Source organism: Tripterygium wilfordii, chromosome 22 (genome assembly GCF_013401445.1).
Source record: "Tripterygium wilfordii isolate XIE 37 chromosome 22, ASM1340144v1, whole genome shotgun sequence".
In the NCBI taxonomy this organism is placed as follows: domain Eukaryota; kingdom Viridiplantae; phylum Streptophyta; class Magnoliopsida; order Celastrales; family Celastraceae; genus Tripterygium; species Tripterygium wilfordii.
Genome location: NC_052253.1, coordinates 6337730 through 6355001, shown reverse-complemented (window position 1 = coordinate 6355001; position 17272 = coordinate 6337730). Strand labels below are relative to the sequence as shown.

Genomic DNA, 17272 nt, shown 5'->3' with positions numbered 1-17272 from the left:
TTGTCCCAAGAACAATCCTTGCTTTCATTGAAAAGTATGAAAGCTTGCGTAACCCGGACTTGTTCAGTTTGTAATAGGTTAAAGTAGCTATTGATATACTGTACAAAAGTTATGGTCTAACTAGTTGGAAATATACTTACAAAGAAAAAACTGTCGAGCACTGCAGACTTCTTCTTAAAAACTTCAGGGTTATTGGCAATCCTTCTACAAATATGTTACATTGCCACATCAAGGTGCTACATAAAGATTATGAATATGTTAAAGAAATTTTCATCATATATCTTTTCAAAATAAAAATTTTCAGTACATAACAATTACCTTGTCCGATAACCAGGTTTCTGGTCTGATGGCATCCACAAACCAATTCTTGTCTACTTGACATAGCTCCCAACTTATCAACTTACTTTCAAGTGTATTGTCTTTCATAAAAGCAAGTAAGTCACGTGCCCATTCCTTTGGATACGCTTGCTTCAACTGTAATATTGGAGCATCTGTCAATGGATTAACTATCTCATTTTCCACCATAAGTTTCCTCCTCTTGAAGTTGGGGGAGGTAAATGGTGTTTTCGTTTCTGGTCCAGGCCTCTTCGCACGCTTATTTTTATTTCTGGTATACTTGCGTGTCCCACCTGGTGTAGCCGTGGGAAACTGAGACTCTAATCTCCTCCACTCCTTTAGAGTCCTTGTTTATCTTCTCTGGTGTAAACCGATGCTTTGAAAGCTCTAATAGTTCATCCACAACTTCCAGCTCCATACTTGGCAGCTCCACATCATTTCTTCCAACTACAGCCTCCTCATTCTCATCCTTTTCCTCTTTCTCCTCATTCTCCTTTATTTGAACTCCAGCTTCTTCCTCCTCCACCTCCTCCTCCTCCTCCTCCTACTCCTCCTTATTCTCCTCCTTCTCCTCATTCTCTTTTACTTGAACTCCAACTTCTTCCTTCTCTAGCTTCTCCTCCTCCACCTCCTCCTACTCCGGCTCCTTCTCCTCATTCTCTTTTACTTGAACTACATCATCCTCCTTCTCCTCATTCTCCACATTTTCCTCATTTTCCTCCACCTTATCCTCCTCCTCCTTCGCATCATTCTCCTTATTCTCCAACCCCTTGTTTTGAGGTTCAATCTCATCACTTGGAACCTCATCATCCACCTCCATGTTAGTTCCTATTCTAAATTCCACTAGTGTCTTCATATTATCCTCCATAGACTGGAAAAATGCATCAAAATAAGCTGTAACCTTATTCCTCAACAACCTATTTATTTTTTTCTACTCAATCAACACCTTCTCCATCCCAAGTAACTTCTCAATAACCTTCACAATGAAAAAAAAATGTGAAAAAATGAATTAATCTAAGAACAAAACAAAGAATTAATGTCCGACCACAAAAAACATGAAAAACAAAGAATAAACTTACTCTTCCCATTGGATCATCCTCTTGCTCAATCTCAGGGTTGTGGCGATTATTGTCCTCATCTCCAAACAAATTCTCAAACGCATCCACCACAACATTGCTCTCATCCGCTACATTGCTCTTCTTCTTTGAGCTCTTTTTCTTTGTCTTGGAGCTCTCCACAACATTGATCGTCTCCTTTAACTTGGGGCTCCCAATACTACTCAAATATTCCTGCCCTAACTCTAAATCAGTAGGGACAAGCGTATCATGCACTTCTAGCTGTAACAAATAAGCATGGAAAACATTAATATATATATATATATATATCATGCAATATATACCTTTTTCATATCAAAAATATTGGAGACAATAGCATTAGATTCTGGAGTGGCAGTGCTGCTCCAATTCAATATTCGGGGAAACCGGTTTTCTTCCATCACGTTTGCGTAAGACATACCGATGCGCGGCACCGCTTCATAAAGTCATATCTGCAAACAACATTATTTTTCAGAGATATATTCACAACAAACAAAGCATAAACTCATTTCAAAATAATTTAAGTACCACCTGAAGTACTAGCGGGAATCCATATATGTTGTATTTTTCCATCTTTGTCGATCTTTTTTTAAATTTTTCAGCACGACCTACCATGACAGATGCAAGAGACTTTGTAGTACGTGCGTAGCTCACAGATCCCCATGGATACTTATTAAACACATTAACATTATCAACCAATTGCAACCACTGGATATCTATGTTCCTACTACGCTCCCTAGGTAGTAAAACAGACTCCAAAAAATATACCAGAGCTAGCTTCAACACATCTTCTTCCTTTCCAGGTTCAGGATCACAACTCATGAAAACTTCATCTAACTTATTTCTACCAATGCTCTTATTTCCACCAAAATACAAGTCCCTAATCCTATGCACAGAAGTGTCAATCAAGCTAGACAGGGGAGGGACATCAGCACATAACAAACCAGTGATAAGAGCAAATTCAACAATAGAAAATGTTGCCCTCTTTCCAGCAAATTTGAACCTAAATAATATCACACCAGATTCTTCTTTAGCGGAGGTTACAACTTGTCGTAGTAGAGCTTGATGTACCAACTGACCAGAGAAATTCATGTGCCCCACATCCAGAAACATTCCAAAGCATGTTCTCCTAAACATCTCCAGTTGATCCTCACTAAGCTCCTTTTTGATTTTGCTTATGGATTCAGATATATTTGAAAAAAACACTAACCTTAGCTAGGAAATGATTTTTCATTTCAATCATGTTTTCCATTTCTTTGAAAAATTGTCTATCTGAAAAGAAATACAATAACCAAATTAATATTGACTTCAATCATAATACTCGACCAAAAAAACACATTTGCTCGACCACAAAAATAAAAATGCTCGACCACAGTTTCATAAAAATGCTCAACCACTTAAAATTAACAACATTAAATGCTCGACTACAATAATTCTGCTATGCTCGACTAATGCTCGACCTACACAACAATTATGCTCGACTACAACAATTATGCTATGCTCGACTACAAAGTTAAGAATACTGGAACACACATAATGTCCGACCACCTACATGCAAGCACCACCGAAAACCCAAGACTTCACCTACAATGTCACCCAATTAAACAGAGTTTCACCAAAAACCCAAGCCGGCCACAGGTATGTACCAAAATGCAAATTTTTTTGTGTAATACCAAGTTAAAATCGAGTATATGTTAGGCAGAAAACTGAGCCAGTAAGATACTAACCTCAGAGGGGGAAAAATCCCTTATTTGTTGCAGAAAACTGATGATCGGAAGTTGTACGATAATCGTCGAGCAGCCCGTCGAGCAAAATGAGTTTGAAAGAAGTGGGTTTTCGTGGGAAGGGGAAAAGCCAAATGGTGGGTTATGTTTTCTAAGGACAATTTGGTATTTACAATATAAAACTAGGTCATTTTTGCGGTTTATAAAAAAGTGGATCATTTCTCTGGTTTGACTTTTTGAAAAGGTCATTTTTACAAAATTCCCTTACACTGGATCCGCTCGGCAATAGGTCACGTGACTTTGAAAAGCACTTATAGGGAGGACCCAAATTTATGAAGATTAATTAGTAATAAAGTACTCAAATCAAATTTTTATTCCAATTAGTGGATAAGATTTTATTCACACTTTTTTATTGATCATACTACCATCAACCCTTGTTTTATTTCTAAATTTCAACAATTAAATATTTTTTTCATGACATCAGTGTGATTGGATAATGATGAAGACCAAGATTCTCATATATTTCAAGGAGGTTGATATCTCCTAATATTATTGAAATTGCTATTACCATTATAGTAGGAGAATATTTAGTTTTAATTCTTATCGTTGTAAGGCTGATTTTTAGGAATAGAATTATATTTAAGTACTATAATTATTAGGAGTAGTTTACTACCACTATTAGAATTGGTTTTGGTTGGTGTGCTATAAAAGTCACGTTGTAGTCAAAATATGGGTATCAATAAAATTAAACAAAAAATCGAGACTCGTTCTCAAAACCGAGAGTTTTCTCTCAACCCAATCTTGTTCTTAATTCCTTTAAGATCAAGGGCTTCATCATTGGTGCTTTCATTGAGAGCCTCCTTTGAATGGCGACCGACGAGGAACGACTCAATTCATTGGAGACTAACATATAGGCCTTACGCCTGGTGGTTCAAACCAATATTCGAGACAGTATTGGAGATATTCAATAGCGATTGACTCACTTGGAAGAGGTGATCACTGCTAGCTTCAAGGGACGACATCGACGTAGGAGTACCCGCAATAAAACCCATCGTTACTCCCATGCTAGTGATTCCCGGTCATCATCTGATTTTCAAGATGACAATTCATCGAGAAAAGATAAGATAAGCACCGACGCTACAATTGTCGATATACCCTTCAAAAAGAGGAAGACTTGAACGTGAATCCTATTGATGTGGGAATAGATGAATTATCGGTCCCAATATTCGATGATTTTTCAGACGAAGGAGATTTGTTGTTGCAAGAAGAGATCAAGGAAGAAATATTGGAGGAAAAATCAAACATTATTCAACTAGCAAATCTCGACAATATTATGGTGCTCGTTGAATATGTTGATTTTGTGATTCTCAATTGGTTTAGCAAGGTCAAGAATCTTTCGGTCTCTTTGATAATTAAAGTTGAGGGTTCAAGGAAGTATTGGTCGTGTAATACCCCAAACTTCATTTCTTTTAGAAATTAGGTATGAAAAACACGTGTTGAGTATGTATATATATATATAAAATCATTAGAAATTAATATCGAGTGATTTGGGGGGTGTACGAGTAGTTTTAAAACTGAAATTTTTTACTACAGAGGTAACCGTCCGGACAGTTTTTAAAAGCCGTTCGAACAACTACTGAAGAAATGGGAACAGGGCGTTTTCAGGCAGAGGTGTCCGGACACCTCCCAAAAATCTGCACTCGAGAATTTGTTTTAAAACACCCATTTTCGCGATTTCTTTCAGAATACCCTACTTAAACAAACCCTAAACCTCATTTTCTCTCAAATTTCCTCCCTCCCATCAATCTAAGATCATCAACCAAGGTAAGATTACCCTCTTTCAAGTTGTTTCAAGTTTGATTCCTAACTTCTCTCTCTAGCTTACATATTCTTAAATCCCTCTCTTTGTTCTAATCTTTCAAGGTTTGAACCCAAACTCAAATCCATGGGTTCCTACATCATTTGAGGCCTAAAGGAAGCTTGAATCCCTTCCCTCTACTTGTTTCTACAACCTTGGTAAATTTCTTAAACCTAAAAACTAGTATTTAAAGATTGGGTGATTCGGGATTCTAGGGTTTCATGGGTTTTGTAGATTTGGGGGAAATTCTTTAAATTAGATGAAATTAGTGGTCTAATAGGTTGATTTAGACTTGTTTATGGTTGTATTGCTAGATTTTATTGTGGATTGGAGTAGCAAGCTTGAGTAGGTGAAGTTCAAGAATTTGGGAAGTTCTGGGTAAAAGAAGGTAATGAGTTCTTGATTTATTGGATTAATTTGTGTTAGATATGTGCAATTGAAGTTGTTTGTATATTGATTGGAGGATGGGTTTATCGAATAATAGGTTGGTTGAGGCCGAGAAAAGTCAAGGTTGAGTATTGATTTACATAGCTAATTTTTGGAGTGCGAGGTAAGGAAATTCCACCCTTTGTTATTCTCTTTGAATATGTCTTCCTATTGAGAACATTTATCCTTCCCCATTGTTCATTATGATGTGGTTTCTCCTTAATTTGTGCCTAAGGGAGAATAACCCCACTTTGTGGTATCTTTCTTGTATGATTTGAATTATATTGCATACCTTACGTGTTCAATCTTCCATTGAACATGAATTACTCTTGAACATGCATCATGTAGTAATATATGTATACATGTAGGTTGTAGGTTTACCCTATTGGATAACCATATTGGACATGCATTGTAATTGCATGGAAGATGTCGGGTATGGACCCGTATATCTCCTAGTTGTGATTGATGTGAAATGTGGAATGTCGTTGGGCTGTTCAGGGTTCCCATGACTATGGGAATGCCAGTGGGCCGGATCAGGATTTCATATGTGCTTGAAACACCATGCGATGATGTCATTGGGCTGTTCAGGGTCCCGATATGTGTAGGGATGCCGGTGGGCCAAGTTAGGATCTCGTATGGTGTGATTATCTACTTGTGTTTGGTGTACATGATGTTAGCTATCATATTGTTACATTTGTGCCTTTCTTTAATATTTCAGCATTATATTATTCACTTACTCTTTATTGTTCCCTACTGGGCCTTCCGCTCACCCTTTTCTTTCTCCTATTCCCTCCTCGCAGGTGAGTCTAGTTCCGGTACCAGGGTCGTGGATCAGGAGGAGGGAGCGTGATATGGATGGACCCCTGGAGAGTGATAGGACTAGATAGTTCTAAACTTGATTTATGTTATTACTATTTCGGTCCTATCTATATTTCTTAGTTGAGACGTTGTGTGATATCCCTATTCTTGACTGGGCAATGGATGGTAGGGAGGGTACTCCGTGTGATCGGGACTCCCGAACCGGGTTTGTGGACTTCGTGTCCTGACGATTTATTTGTTTGCTGGATTGTTATTTGCATTGGATGCTGATTATATTTATGTTGTTGTGTGGAGAAATTATGTGTGACTGTTAGATGGCTAGAGGCCCTGCCTAGGTTGTGATTATATTAGTGATTTTGCTGTGTCTTTACTCCAGGTTGGCATCTTCCATATTATGGGGAGGTGTTGTCGAAATTTCTAGTGGTGTGATGATTTAATTTATTATGGTTTGAATTAGATGGTACCAAAAGTAACGCATTCCGGGTTGGGGCGTTACAGGTCGGATACATGTTTCTTCATATCAATGATGTTATTGTCGACAGGGTTTTTATTATTACAACTCTTAAAAATTCGAGGTCGAGTTTTCTCCAATAAGAGGAGGCTGATGCAGTGGTTGCAGTTTCTGAATCTTTTCTTTGAGGACAAAGATTCTCTTGAAGGGGATGGGAATGATGAAGACCAAGATTCTCATATATTTCAAGGAGGTTGATATCTCCTAGTATTATTGAAATTTCTATTACCATTATAGTAGGAGAATATTTAGTTTTAATTCTTATCGTTGTAAGGCTGATTTTTAGGAGTAGAATTATATTTAAGTAGTATAATTATTAGGAGTAGTTTACTACCACTATTAGAATTGGTTTTGGTTGGTGTGCTATAAAATTCATGTTGTAGTCAAAATATGGATATCAATAAAATTAAACAAAAAATCGAGACTTGTTCTCAAAACCGAGAGTTTTCTCTCAACCCAATCTTGTTCTTAATTCCTTTAAGATCAAGGGTTTCATCAGATAACAAAAACTCACTCGTTTGAGTTTTGATTAAGACTATTTTATGGTGTTGGAAAGAGAATTCAAAACCTCACATAATACCAATTTGAATATTCGAATATTTTAAAAGTCAAATCGAGACTCAAAGTTTATGCATCACATTTGTATTTTTGAACAGTCATAACTCAGTTGTTTCATCTCCAATTCTAATGATTTTTATGATGTAGGTAAGAATACCAAAATCCTTTAGACGTGTGGTTAATACAGTTTCAGATATTCTAATATTTTAAAGATCAAATCGAGACTCAAAATTTGCACAACAGAGTTCTGTTTTTGACATCAATGTGTTCAACGTTAGTGTGTTCGAACATTCATAACTCATTCAACTGAGCTCCGTTTGAGATTTGTGGCGTTGGAAAGAATATTCAAAAGCTCATATAATTGTGTCTATTATATTTTTTAATATTCAAACATTTTAAATGTCAAATCTAGGTTCAAAGTTAGCATAGTATTTCTTATGTCAGTGTGAATGTTGTCTATTAGTATAGATAACTCAAATTTACATGTAGTGCAAATAAATCAAATTTATATACAATGCAGATAAATTATTTGTAGTGCAGATAAATTATATGCATTGTATATAAATTAATTGCAATGCATATAAATTCAATGCATTGAAGATAAATTGTATGCAACGCAAATAAACTCATATGTAGTGCAGATAAAGCAAATTTATATGTAGTGCAGATAAATTCAATGCATTGTAGATAAATTAAATTTATATGTACGATTTTTTCATCTCAAAATATATCGATGAATGATCATGTTTAAAAGAGTTTTTCAAGCCGATTTAAAATATATAATTGTTTTCAAAGTATTTTAAGATATAAATCATTTCAAAGCTTCGGATATAAATCATTTTAAAGCTTCGTTTAAGAAAGGAAAAAAAAAGTTAAAACTGACAATGTTAAGAAAATGTTAGAGAAGAAATAGGAAGAAGGGTGCGATGGTTAACACTTTGTAATTTTGTTAAAAGTAGATGGACATATAGGTAATTTATAAATTTGTATCCTTATTCTTAATTTTTTATGGTTGTCCTTAATGGAATAATTTTTCTTGATTTTGTTCTTATTGGTAATTGTCTCATGTATAATTAGGGGTTGCAAAACTCTATCCAGTCCAGATGACCAAATTTATCTAATATGGATTAAACTAAGTTTGAACATAAATTATATGTTCGAAATCTAGGTCCAAACACAAAATATTTGTCCAATTTAAAACCGGGTCCGGGTTTGGGTTCAAACATAGAAATCTTATCCGATTTGCTTGTCCAGACCCTAACCCAAATTATGTTAGTGTCCGATTTACTTGTTCATATTTAAATCAATCCGGGTTTGGTCAATTAAGTACGTCCGAAATTCAATCCAAGTTAGAGTCCGGACATATAAATATTTTCGTAAACACATGTTATTGTCTGACTCGGAACCAATTCTCTGTCACCCCTATTTATAATTGCTTGCCACCAAAATGGTACGCTTCATAACTATGATTAGTCATTAGTCCATATGTCATTTTCATATTATAAGGATGGGCATGGGATCACCAATACTTGGGCTTGCAAAAAAAAAAGGTAATGCTACACATCCATAGAAAAACATTCATATTCCTTCATGACCTATGTTGCAGTCCATATAAGCAAATTGACCTGGTAATTTCAAAAAGATTTTAAAATAAAAAATTGCACTTACCTAGGCATGACGAAAGGCTTAACGAGGTAACTAAAATCTTAAGCAAATGGAAGAAAAAACCTCTAAAATCCAGTTCTATGTTCCATAATCTATGTTCATATGTAAACATTTAAACAATCTGCAATGATTTTTTAGAAGGATTTGAAAGGCCCATCGAAATTGCACAAACTTACTTCTATTTTCAAGCCTGGTTTTCTCTATAATTGTGCTTTCATCAAAGAAACTCATTGAAAACATAAGTTTCTGCAACAATCATGGTGCATTTAGCTGTAAATACAATTTTTGTTTGGGTTTCGCAATCATATCGTCGCTGCAATATTTATATCGAAGGTAAAATTAATGTAAAAATAATAAAATAATAACAAAGACACAAGGATGTACGTGGTTTGGTAACTTGCCTAGTCCATTGGATTTCTAATCTTTTATTCAAGAAGTGAGTGAATCTGTCCCAATGTCTGAATGATACATGCATTTATAGTGTGTCGGAGGTTAGGTGAGATTGCACTGGTTGATTTGTTTCTCTTGATAACCTCCTGCAATAATTGTTGTCTGAACCACTACCTCATTTGACATTGGAGAAGTTGGAACCGCCCAAGACATCGATTGAAACTGTCTTGTCCCTATCATCTCTTATGGAGGAATAACCTCCTTAGCTCAACGTGTGCGCACCTTCAATATTTTCCTCCACACATATATTAGGTTAACATTATATAACATGTATTTAGCTATTCTCTGCCATTCTGAAAATTGTTATTACATTGTTCGATAATTGACACTATATTTTTGCCACATATCCTTTGAAGATATTCATTTATATTAAGAGTTTTATTCCGAAAGGGACTACAAAAATTCATTGAGTATGATATGTTATGAGAAATTTAAATTATTACGTTGTTTATTTTTAATTTAATAATCAACTAATGCATCCGGTTTTGTTACATTGCTTTAGGATTTTATATTTTATATTTGTTCTTTTCGAAAATGAACACTTATAACAATGTTATTACGATGCTAATTGTTTATTATATTGCCCATGACCAATAGTTTAATTAGTTAATAGTGCAATAAATCCCTTTTGATTAAATCAATTACATTGTCATCGTAGCTTCTTATCAACCCTTTACCAGTTTGTCATTGTTGCTACTTTATACGTGTACAGTTACATTAGTTACTTCTTGTCCGTAACTTCAATAGCTATCTCATTGTGTTTGTATATATACATCTTAGGATGTATCATTTATTGTTAATGAAATAATACATTCAAATATCTTCACTCATCAACATTTTACCAAAGACCATCCCAAAGATTTTGATTGTAAACCATAACAAATTAAATTCACAGAAAATTGATTGTTTTTGTAAGTCTGAACATAACATGTGTAGATGGATTAAAATTGAAAGATGTTATATGTGACAATAAACTGAACATGGTTTAAGGGTCATGATACCATTTTGTTTCTTGACAATAACAATTTATAGTGAAGATAGTCAACACTTCGATTTGAATGTTGGCATGCAACTCTAGATATATTTTTGACATTTTCTAGATAAAAACGTCTTATCCATTTGATACTCAATATGAAATTGTTGTTGTATGCATAATGCATGATAACTCTATTTGATTGCATACATTAATGACCAAGAGTTTGAAAAGACCTACGAGATGTTTCTAGCAGTATGGGTTAACTTAGAGATTATGAAAACATTGAAACACGATAATTACAGCGAAGAAGATATAGCGAATGATACTAACATGTCAAGATTGAGAGATGATATTGGTAATCTACCATTTAATGCGATAAAATAAATTATTTGTTCTTTCCACTATATTTAAAATAATTCATGACAATTTGATGTAAATGGAAAAAATTAAAATTTATTACTTAATATTCTACTTTGGTATTTTATTAGGAAGTCTATTATATGTGAAACAATTAGTAGTATTATTTTAGGAGTCAAGTATATTTTTTTTAATTTATTTATTTAATTTTGAGTATTTGCTTTTCGTTAAAAGTGTTTAGGGTTTGATTAAGTGTAATCCTCATTGAGGGATTTAAGCTTTGATTGAATAAAACTAAGAGACAACTAGTCGTATTTTCAATTCTTGGTAGTTGCTATAATCAACAAAGTATTAATTATAGACAGAGATAGACAAGCAAGCTTTGCAGTTATGAATCGAAGGAAGTTGTTGAATTTTACAATTGCCCAATAAATGACAAGTTAAAAAAAACTTTAGAAATAAGGACAAAAGTTATAAACTTATGAAAATGCCCTTTCTTCTTCCCCCTCATTATTCTTTCTTGCACCACCATACGGGAAGATTGTTGTCCAACCATTGTTTCTGGAGAATGAAACACCATAATAAAGCTCAATGGCATCCAAACCAAAGCCCAATCATCCATCGATGATCACTTGAGTCGCCGAAAAAGCTTGGTGAAATCATAAATAATTGTTTGAAAAATAATCTGATCTGACCAACATCGACGACCATCATTACTACGAATAAACTCACCGGACCAAGGCGCATCAAATTTGAGACTCGATCTAATAAAATGAGTAAAAATCGTTTCGGTTTCTAGATCTGATTATATGTTATCTATTCAAGATCTGCTGATATTATATTCGTTTTGGATATGATGATATTATGTATGTTTGAGCAAAATTTTTGTGTTTCAACCTTCATTGTGACAACATTACCAAATGAAATTATCGTATTTGAGTATTCAAACATATATTATAAAATAGATAACATATGACGCATATTCGTGGCATGGTGAACTACAGCCGTCCGACCATTGATCAAGGTCGCCGACCCACCAGATGGAAGTGTTGGAGCACCACGACCAACCCCTAGCCATCATTTGCCTCCGTCAGTTGCTAATTCCACTGAAATTTGACCTTGAAGCTTTGGGCACCCGTGAAGAAAATTGCCCGATCCAACCGCTGAAGACAACGTCATTGCAAGCCACAACCACAATAGTGTAATCCATACCTAGGCACACCAATCCTATCCACTGGCTGGCCAAAATAGTCGATGGAGGAGGAAACTCCGATTTGGGTGTCAACTGGGGAAGATTAGAAGATGAGGGTATTTTTATCAATAAAACTAATGTTTATAACTTTTTGTCCTTTATGGAATATTGTAGGAACAAAACTTATTTGAGTGTCCTTATTGGAACAAAACTTTTTGAGTCCTTTATAACATGATTTTTGAGAGAATCTAAATCTAACTCCTAATTCGTATTGTGCCACTTTAAAAAACTATGATTTAACATGATTTTTAGGGGAATTTTAATCAATTGTAGCTACAATAATTGTACATAAAAAAGGATAAAGTCCCAAAATAACTCATGTACTTTGTAAAACATGTCGATTGAGTCTTTGTACTTTTTTTTGGGTCGATTGTGCCCCTGTACTTTGAACAATGGGCTCTGCTAGCCCTCCAATAATTTAGACGTTAGAAACATCTTATGTGACAATAATTTATACATGACTTTTTTGAAAAAATTAAATAATAGCATGTTAATATGACGTGACCCAATAAACATAAATGAAAATCAAAACAATTTAATCAAAATCCTCTATTTAAAACCAAAAATCATAACCAAAATCAAAATTTATCCAGAGTCAAAATCAAACCAAGAAAGCCCTATTTGGAACCCAGAAAGTTATGAATGAACTTTTGAACTTCAACGACACTCATCCGAGATCGAGGTTCTTGAAGCTCTCACGCTCAAGCTAGATTTTAATGTTAATAACTTTGATAACAAGATCGGACCCAATGTCGGACTCCTTCAGTAGGCCAGCACTATCGGTGGTCTTAAGTTCAAGAAACTGAGGTGATTGTATGGTGGTTTTAGGGGCGTTTTGGAATAAGAGAAAAGAGATGGGATTCGTACAAGTGCTTATGAGTAGGGAATATGAAAAGCATGACGTCATGTTTGACTCTAATTATGTAACTAGGTTGATGGATAGTCGATTTAGCAAAAGAAAGTGAAAAGAGAGAGCAGCCATAGAAACAATGTCAGAATAGGTGTCATTGAAGATGGGGTTTTTGCGAATTGTGGGTTGGGGACTTGGTTGGAGCACTTCATTGGAGCAGAACTAGCCGAAGAATAATGGTGATGGAGAGAGAATATAAATAGAAAGTGAACACGTGTCATCATTTCATTGGCTAAAGACATGTGTCCGCCAAAGTCAACAAATAGAAATTTACTTGAGAATCCAGCTCAATAATTTAACAGCCAACTCAGTTCCATTATAACGAAAGTTACCATGAGGGGTTTGTTTAACCCATTGTTCAAAGTACAAGGGCTTGAACAACCCAACAAAAAAAAGGTCTTAATCAACCTATTTTATAAAATAGAGGGGCTGTTTTGCAAACTACAATAATTGTAGCCCATCCCGCTGTACAGTTACCGTGAATGATAGCGCACGAGTCCTGTTGATCGTGTACGTCATCAGAATCACATGGGTAATGTATAGAGGGAGACACAAGCGGACAATTTGATGCCGTAGTAGTACGGCACCTTCAGTAGAGGAGACATACCACGCCACAAGCAGTACGAGCCCTTTGAGCGGAAAACCAGGTAATTACCCTGTTCACAATTTCCCCCTCTCCCCTTTCCTTAAATCGTTGTCTACTTTTCTAGTCGGACTGTAGCTTTTCAAGTTTGGAATCACAAAGTGAATCGATCTGGGTGTGTTTGTCGTTTAATATCGTTTTTTATAAGTCGAAGATTTGAAATTGCTATTATCTGATGAACAGAGTGATGGATTTTGAAGCTGAATTGCAGAAGTTGTACTCAGTGTTTGCTCGGGTAAGTACGTTACTGTTATATATGGTGACTATGCAATCAAATAGGCATTCTACTCCGGCTGTTTTTTAGATACTAATATTGAATGATAGTGCTTGCTGTTGAACTTGGGTATTTTCTGTCCATTTTGTATCACACTAGCTAGATATTTTTGCAGGGAAAGCAAAATGTTTGTTTCTTTTTTATGTTTGAGTGAGCCATTTATTCCCTTCTTTAATTGCATTACTGGAGTAATTGCTGCTGGACAATTTTCGAAGTTTTATGTGAAGGTTTTCATAGTACCAGATCAGGTATTCCCAATCCGAAGTATGTTCGTGTAAAATATTCATTTTTCTCCCTTTTATGCTGCATCTTGAGGCTATTCGAAAATTCTGAACGTGAAATGGATGAGTAAAAACACTTGAGAATGCACTATTCTCTGAATTTTTTTTACTGACTTTGTTGATTGTTTTAATACCGAGTTACTTCTTGCTAAGGAGATGCAAAAGTTGGTTGAGGCTGAACATTACTAATTTACTTACATGATTTTTTTGTTATTTTTTCGATCGAGTTAGATATTCATTTTTATTTGCAACATTTTTGCAGATAGGCAATCTCGGGCTTCGACTATTGTGGCATTGCCTACATTTTATTGTTAGCTTGGGGTATTTTGGTTTGCATGTAGCTGATGCGCTTGAAAGCTATCTTATTTCTGCTGGAATATTTAGAAGTTACCAGGCCCTCAATATACACACTCTCCGTTACCTGGCCATTGTAGTGGAAAGTGAGGATGCCTACCAAATTTCAAAAGTTGTCCAGCTTTTGCAGTGGCTGGCAGATATTGGTGTGAGACGTGTGTGTCTCTATGATGGAGAAGGTCAGAATGCTTGGGGAGGAGACTAGATGCTTGATCCTTTTCTCCTATTAGTGTGCTGTAATATGTTCTTTGCTTCCCTAATTACTTAAGCGGTTTCTTTTTCTTTGACTTCTTTAGGCATACTGAAGATGTCAAGAGGATCTATATTGGACAAATTGAAAAATGTGAGATTGTTTGAGGTATCTGATCTGTTTTTGTTGTAATATTTGTGTCTTATCAATTTGCCATTATTTATGGAAAGGATTCAATTAGACATAGAGATGTTGTTTGGCTTATGGTAGCCAGCGTTGGTTCATTGAGAATTTCAAATTGTGTTGCAGTGGGAATTTATATTCTGTTGAGTCCTTTATTAGAAAAATGGCTATTTCACCCGTTTTTAGACAATGCTGAATTGATGACCTTTGTATAAACTATAACGTAAGAAGAATTCTATATAATATTTTCTGATCTTATTGTTTGGAATTAGGACTCGTTGTTGTATATGATTTTTGCATGTAATAAACAACGTAATTAGGTGATCACTTAGTTAGCTTCCAAGACTATGTCAAAATAAGCCTTGACAATTAAATCTCAAACGAAGAAATATATCTAGAATGACTTACTTAGCTTTGACACATATATGAAAATAAGTCTCGGTACATTTACACGTTACTTGTGGTTACATAACCCTAAATTAAGCGAATAAGTCAGAAGTATATGTTTTACAAGGTGTTCTTTATGGTGTTTTGTGATGCATTTCAACTGCATGCAATGTAATTTTACTGTGCCATTGCAAATGTCATTGTTAATAACCGAAGTTCTTACCAGTTAATTATCTATTTTTGCAGGATGTTAATGAAAATAAATCGCTAAGGGACCAGCAACTCATGACTCTAGAATTTTCTTCCTTCTCTGATGGAAAGGAAGGGTTGACCAAAGCAGCGAACTTACTTTTTAAGGAGTATTTGAAGTTGGGTGGACTCAACAGAGAGCAGGAAGAACAAATTTTTACAGAATCGCACTTGACTGAGGCACTAAGAGCTGTTGGTTCGTTGAATTTTCGTGATTTTCTGAAGCAATGTATTCTTTGAAATATTTTGTTTGACCAGACTGTTTGCTAAATGTCATTTACTGTCGTCAGGTTACAAGGGGCCAGACCCTGACCTTCTTCTTGTTTATGGACCTGCAAGGTGTCACCTTGGTTTCTCTGCATGGAGAATTCGATATACCGAGATCGTGTAAGTTTCCTTCATGCATGGTTGTAGTAGGTAGATATATATTTCTATTTTTTTTATGGTGACTTGGCTTTGCTTAAGGAGTATGAAAAATGAAAAAACGAACCAGTTGACCCATCAATATGGGTAGTCTGATAAATGAGGCATTTTTCATCATGAACTGAAGCATTTCTCCAATGGATATGGGCTCCCTGTGTGTTTAGATGACAGTTCAGATGCCAGTATTGATCAATTGCTCCAATCCTAACTTTTCATTCTAGATACCTCAAATAGTTTATGATATGTACTCTGCATCAAATAGTTAATGGTATTTTGTGAAAATTTTCTTTTGGTCTTGCTGAAATGTGCTCTGCATCAAATTATGAACAGAGAAGTTAACGTGAATTTTATTATTGTCCGAGTTTCCTTCCTACATTTTATGTACATTGATCACTGAATTCTGGCATTTTCTATTACAGGCATATGGGGCCTTTGACGTCCATGAAGTATGGTTTACTCATAAAGGCCATTTACAAATTCACTATGGTGCGCCAAAATTATGGTAAGTTGTTTTGAAATTCCATTTGGGATGACTATTTCTTTTGATTAAGATGAAAGTACACTAGTAAAGCACCAGTGAAAAAAAAAAGATAAGTTAGGAAGGAATACAAGGTAACTAATGATCTTACAAAATCGGTTCACAAATATTTAATCGTGTGCGAAGATCCTGTGAGGATTCGGGCTTTTCATTAACTATACTGGGACTCAAATGTGAAATTTTCCAGCTTGTCCCATTGAAAAATCAATGAGACTCACTAGAATGATACTGTTACAACAAGATTGGTGTCAAGGGCAGTTTATTCTGATAATGCTCTTACTTGCATGGTCTATGGTGGCTGAGTAGGAAACAAGATTGTAAAAGTTTATTTGAAAGTAGTGGTCTGATTTTGCTTTGCTGATTTTCCAATAATTCTCTCGCAGGTTTTTGAGCTATTACAATCATGGGTAGCCATAATCGGTTTATAATCCGTTTAATCTGTCCATTGAACTTTCCCAAGGATATTAGTACGTGTAAGCTTGAACTCATAATAGACTGAGCCAGATGTAATAAAATCCTTTTTAATAATAAAATCCTTTTATCTGTATGGAAGAAAATTCCATGATAGCGTAAAGATACAATAACGTGGTTAGTTTGTTTACAGAACCTACTGATCTTGAGTTGTATGTTACATAGAGCAGTCTCAAATGGCCTGCTTGATGGGGCCTATATCAACAATAGATGAGATTCCATCACAATCTCAAATCTTTTGTACGCTGATGATACGTTGTGTTTTTGTGGAGGAACCGTGGAGTAAGTTACCAACCTTCGCACTATTCTTTTAGGCTTTGGAGCTATCTCGGGATTGAGAGTA

The 17272-nt window shown here is 35.2% G+C and overlaps 2 protein-coding genes across 3 annotated transcripts; one reads left to right on the top strand and one right to left on the bottom strand.

The window, feature by feature from the left end:
* Positions 1-215: 215 nt before the first annotated feature.
* On the bottom strand, positions 216-1156 carry LOC119991453 (cilia- and flagella-associated protein 251-like). The gene is made up of 4 exons (XM_038837806.1): positions 1004-1156; positions 617-880; positions 319-474; positions 216-236 (listed from the first exon to the last, which is right to left on the bottom strand). Exons 1-4 carry the CDS (start codon positions 1154-1156, stop codon positions 216-218), a joined length of 594 nt encoding a protein of 197 aa, XP_038693734.1.
* A 12267-nt stretch (positions 1157-13423) lies between these two features.
* Positions 13424-17181, top strand: LOC119991769 (dehydrodolichyl diphosphate synthase complex subunit NUS1-like). 2 transcript variants are annotated; one of them, XM_038838217.1, is made up of 8 exons: positions 13424-13583; positions 13763-13814; positions 14397-14667; positions 14785-14831; positions 15495-15693; positions 15788-15884; positions 16340-16422; positions 16842-17181. In XM_038838217.1, exons 2-8 carry the CDS (start codon positions 13767-13769, stop codon positions 16847-16849), a joined length of 753 nt encoding a protein of 250 aa, XP_038694145.1. In that variant the 5' UTR covers positions 13424-13583; positions 13763-13766; the 3' UTR covers positions 16850-17181. The 2 variants fall into 2 exon arrangements, with proteins under 2 accessions (XP_038694145.1, XP_038694144.1); XM_038838216.1 differs by having other exon boundaries at positions 14785-14846.
* The last annotated feature ends 91 nt before the right edge of the window (positions 17182-17272 follow it).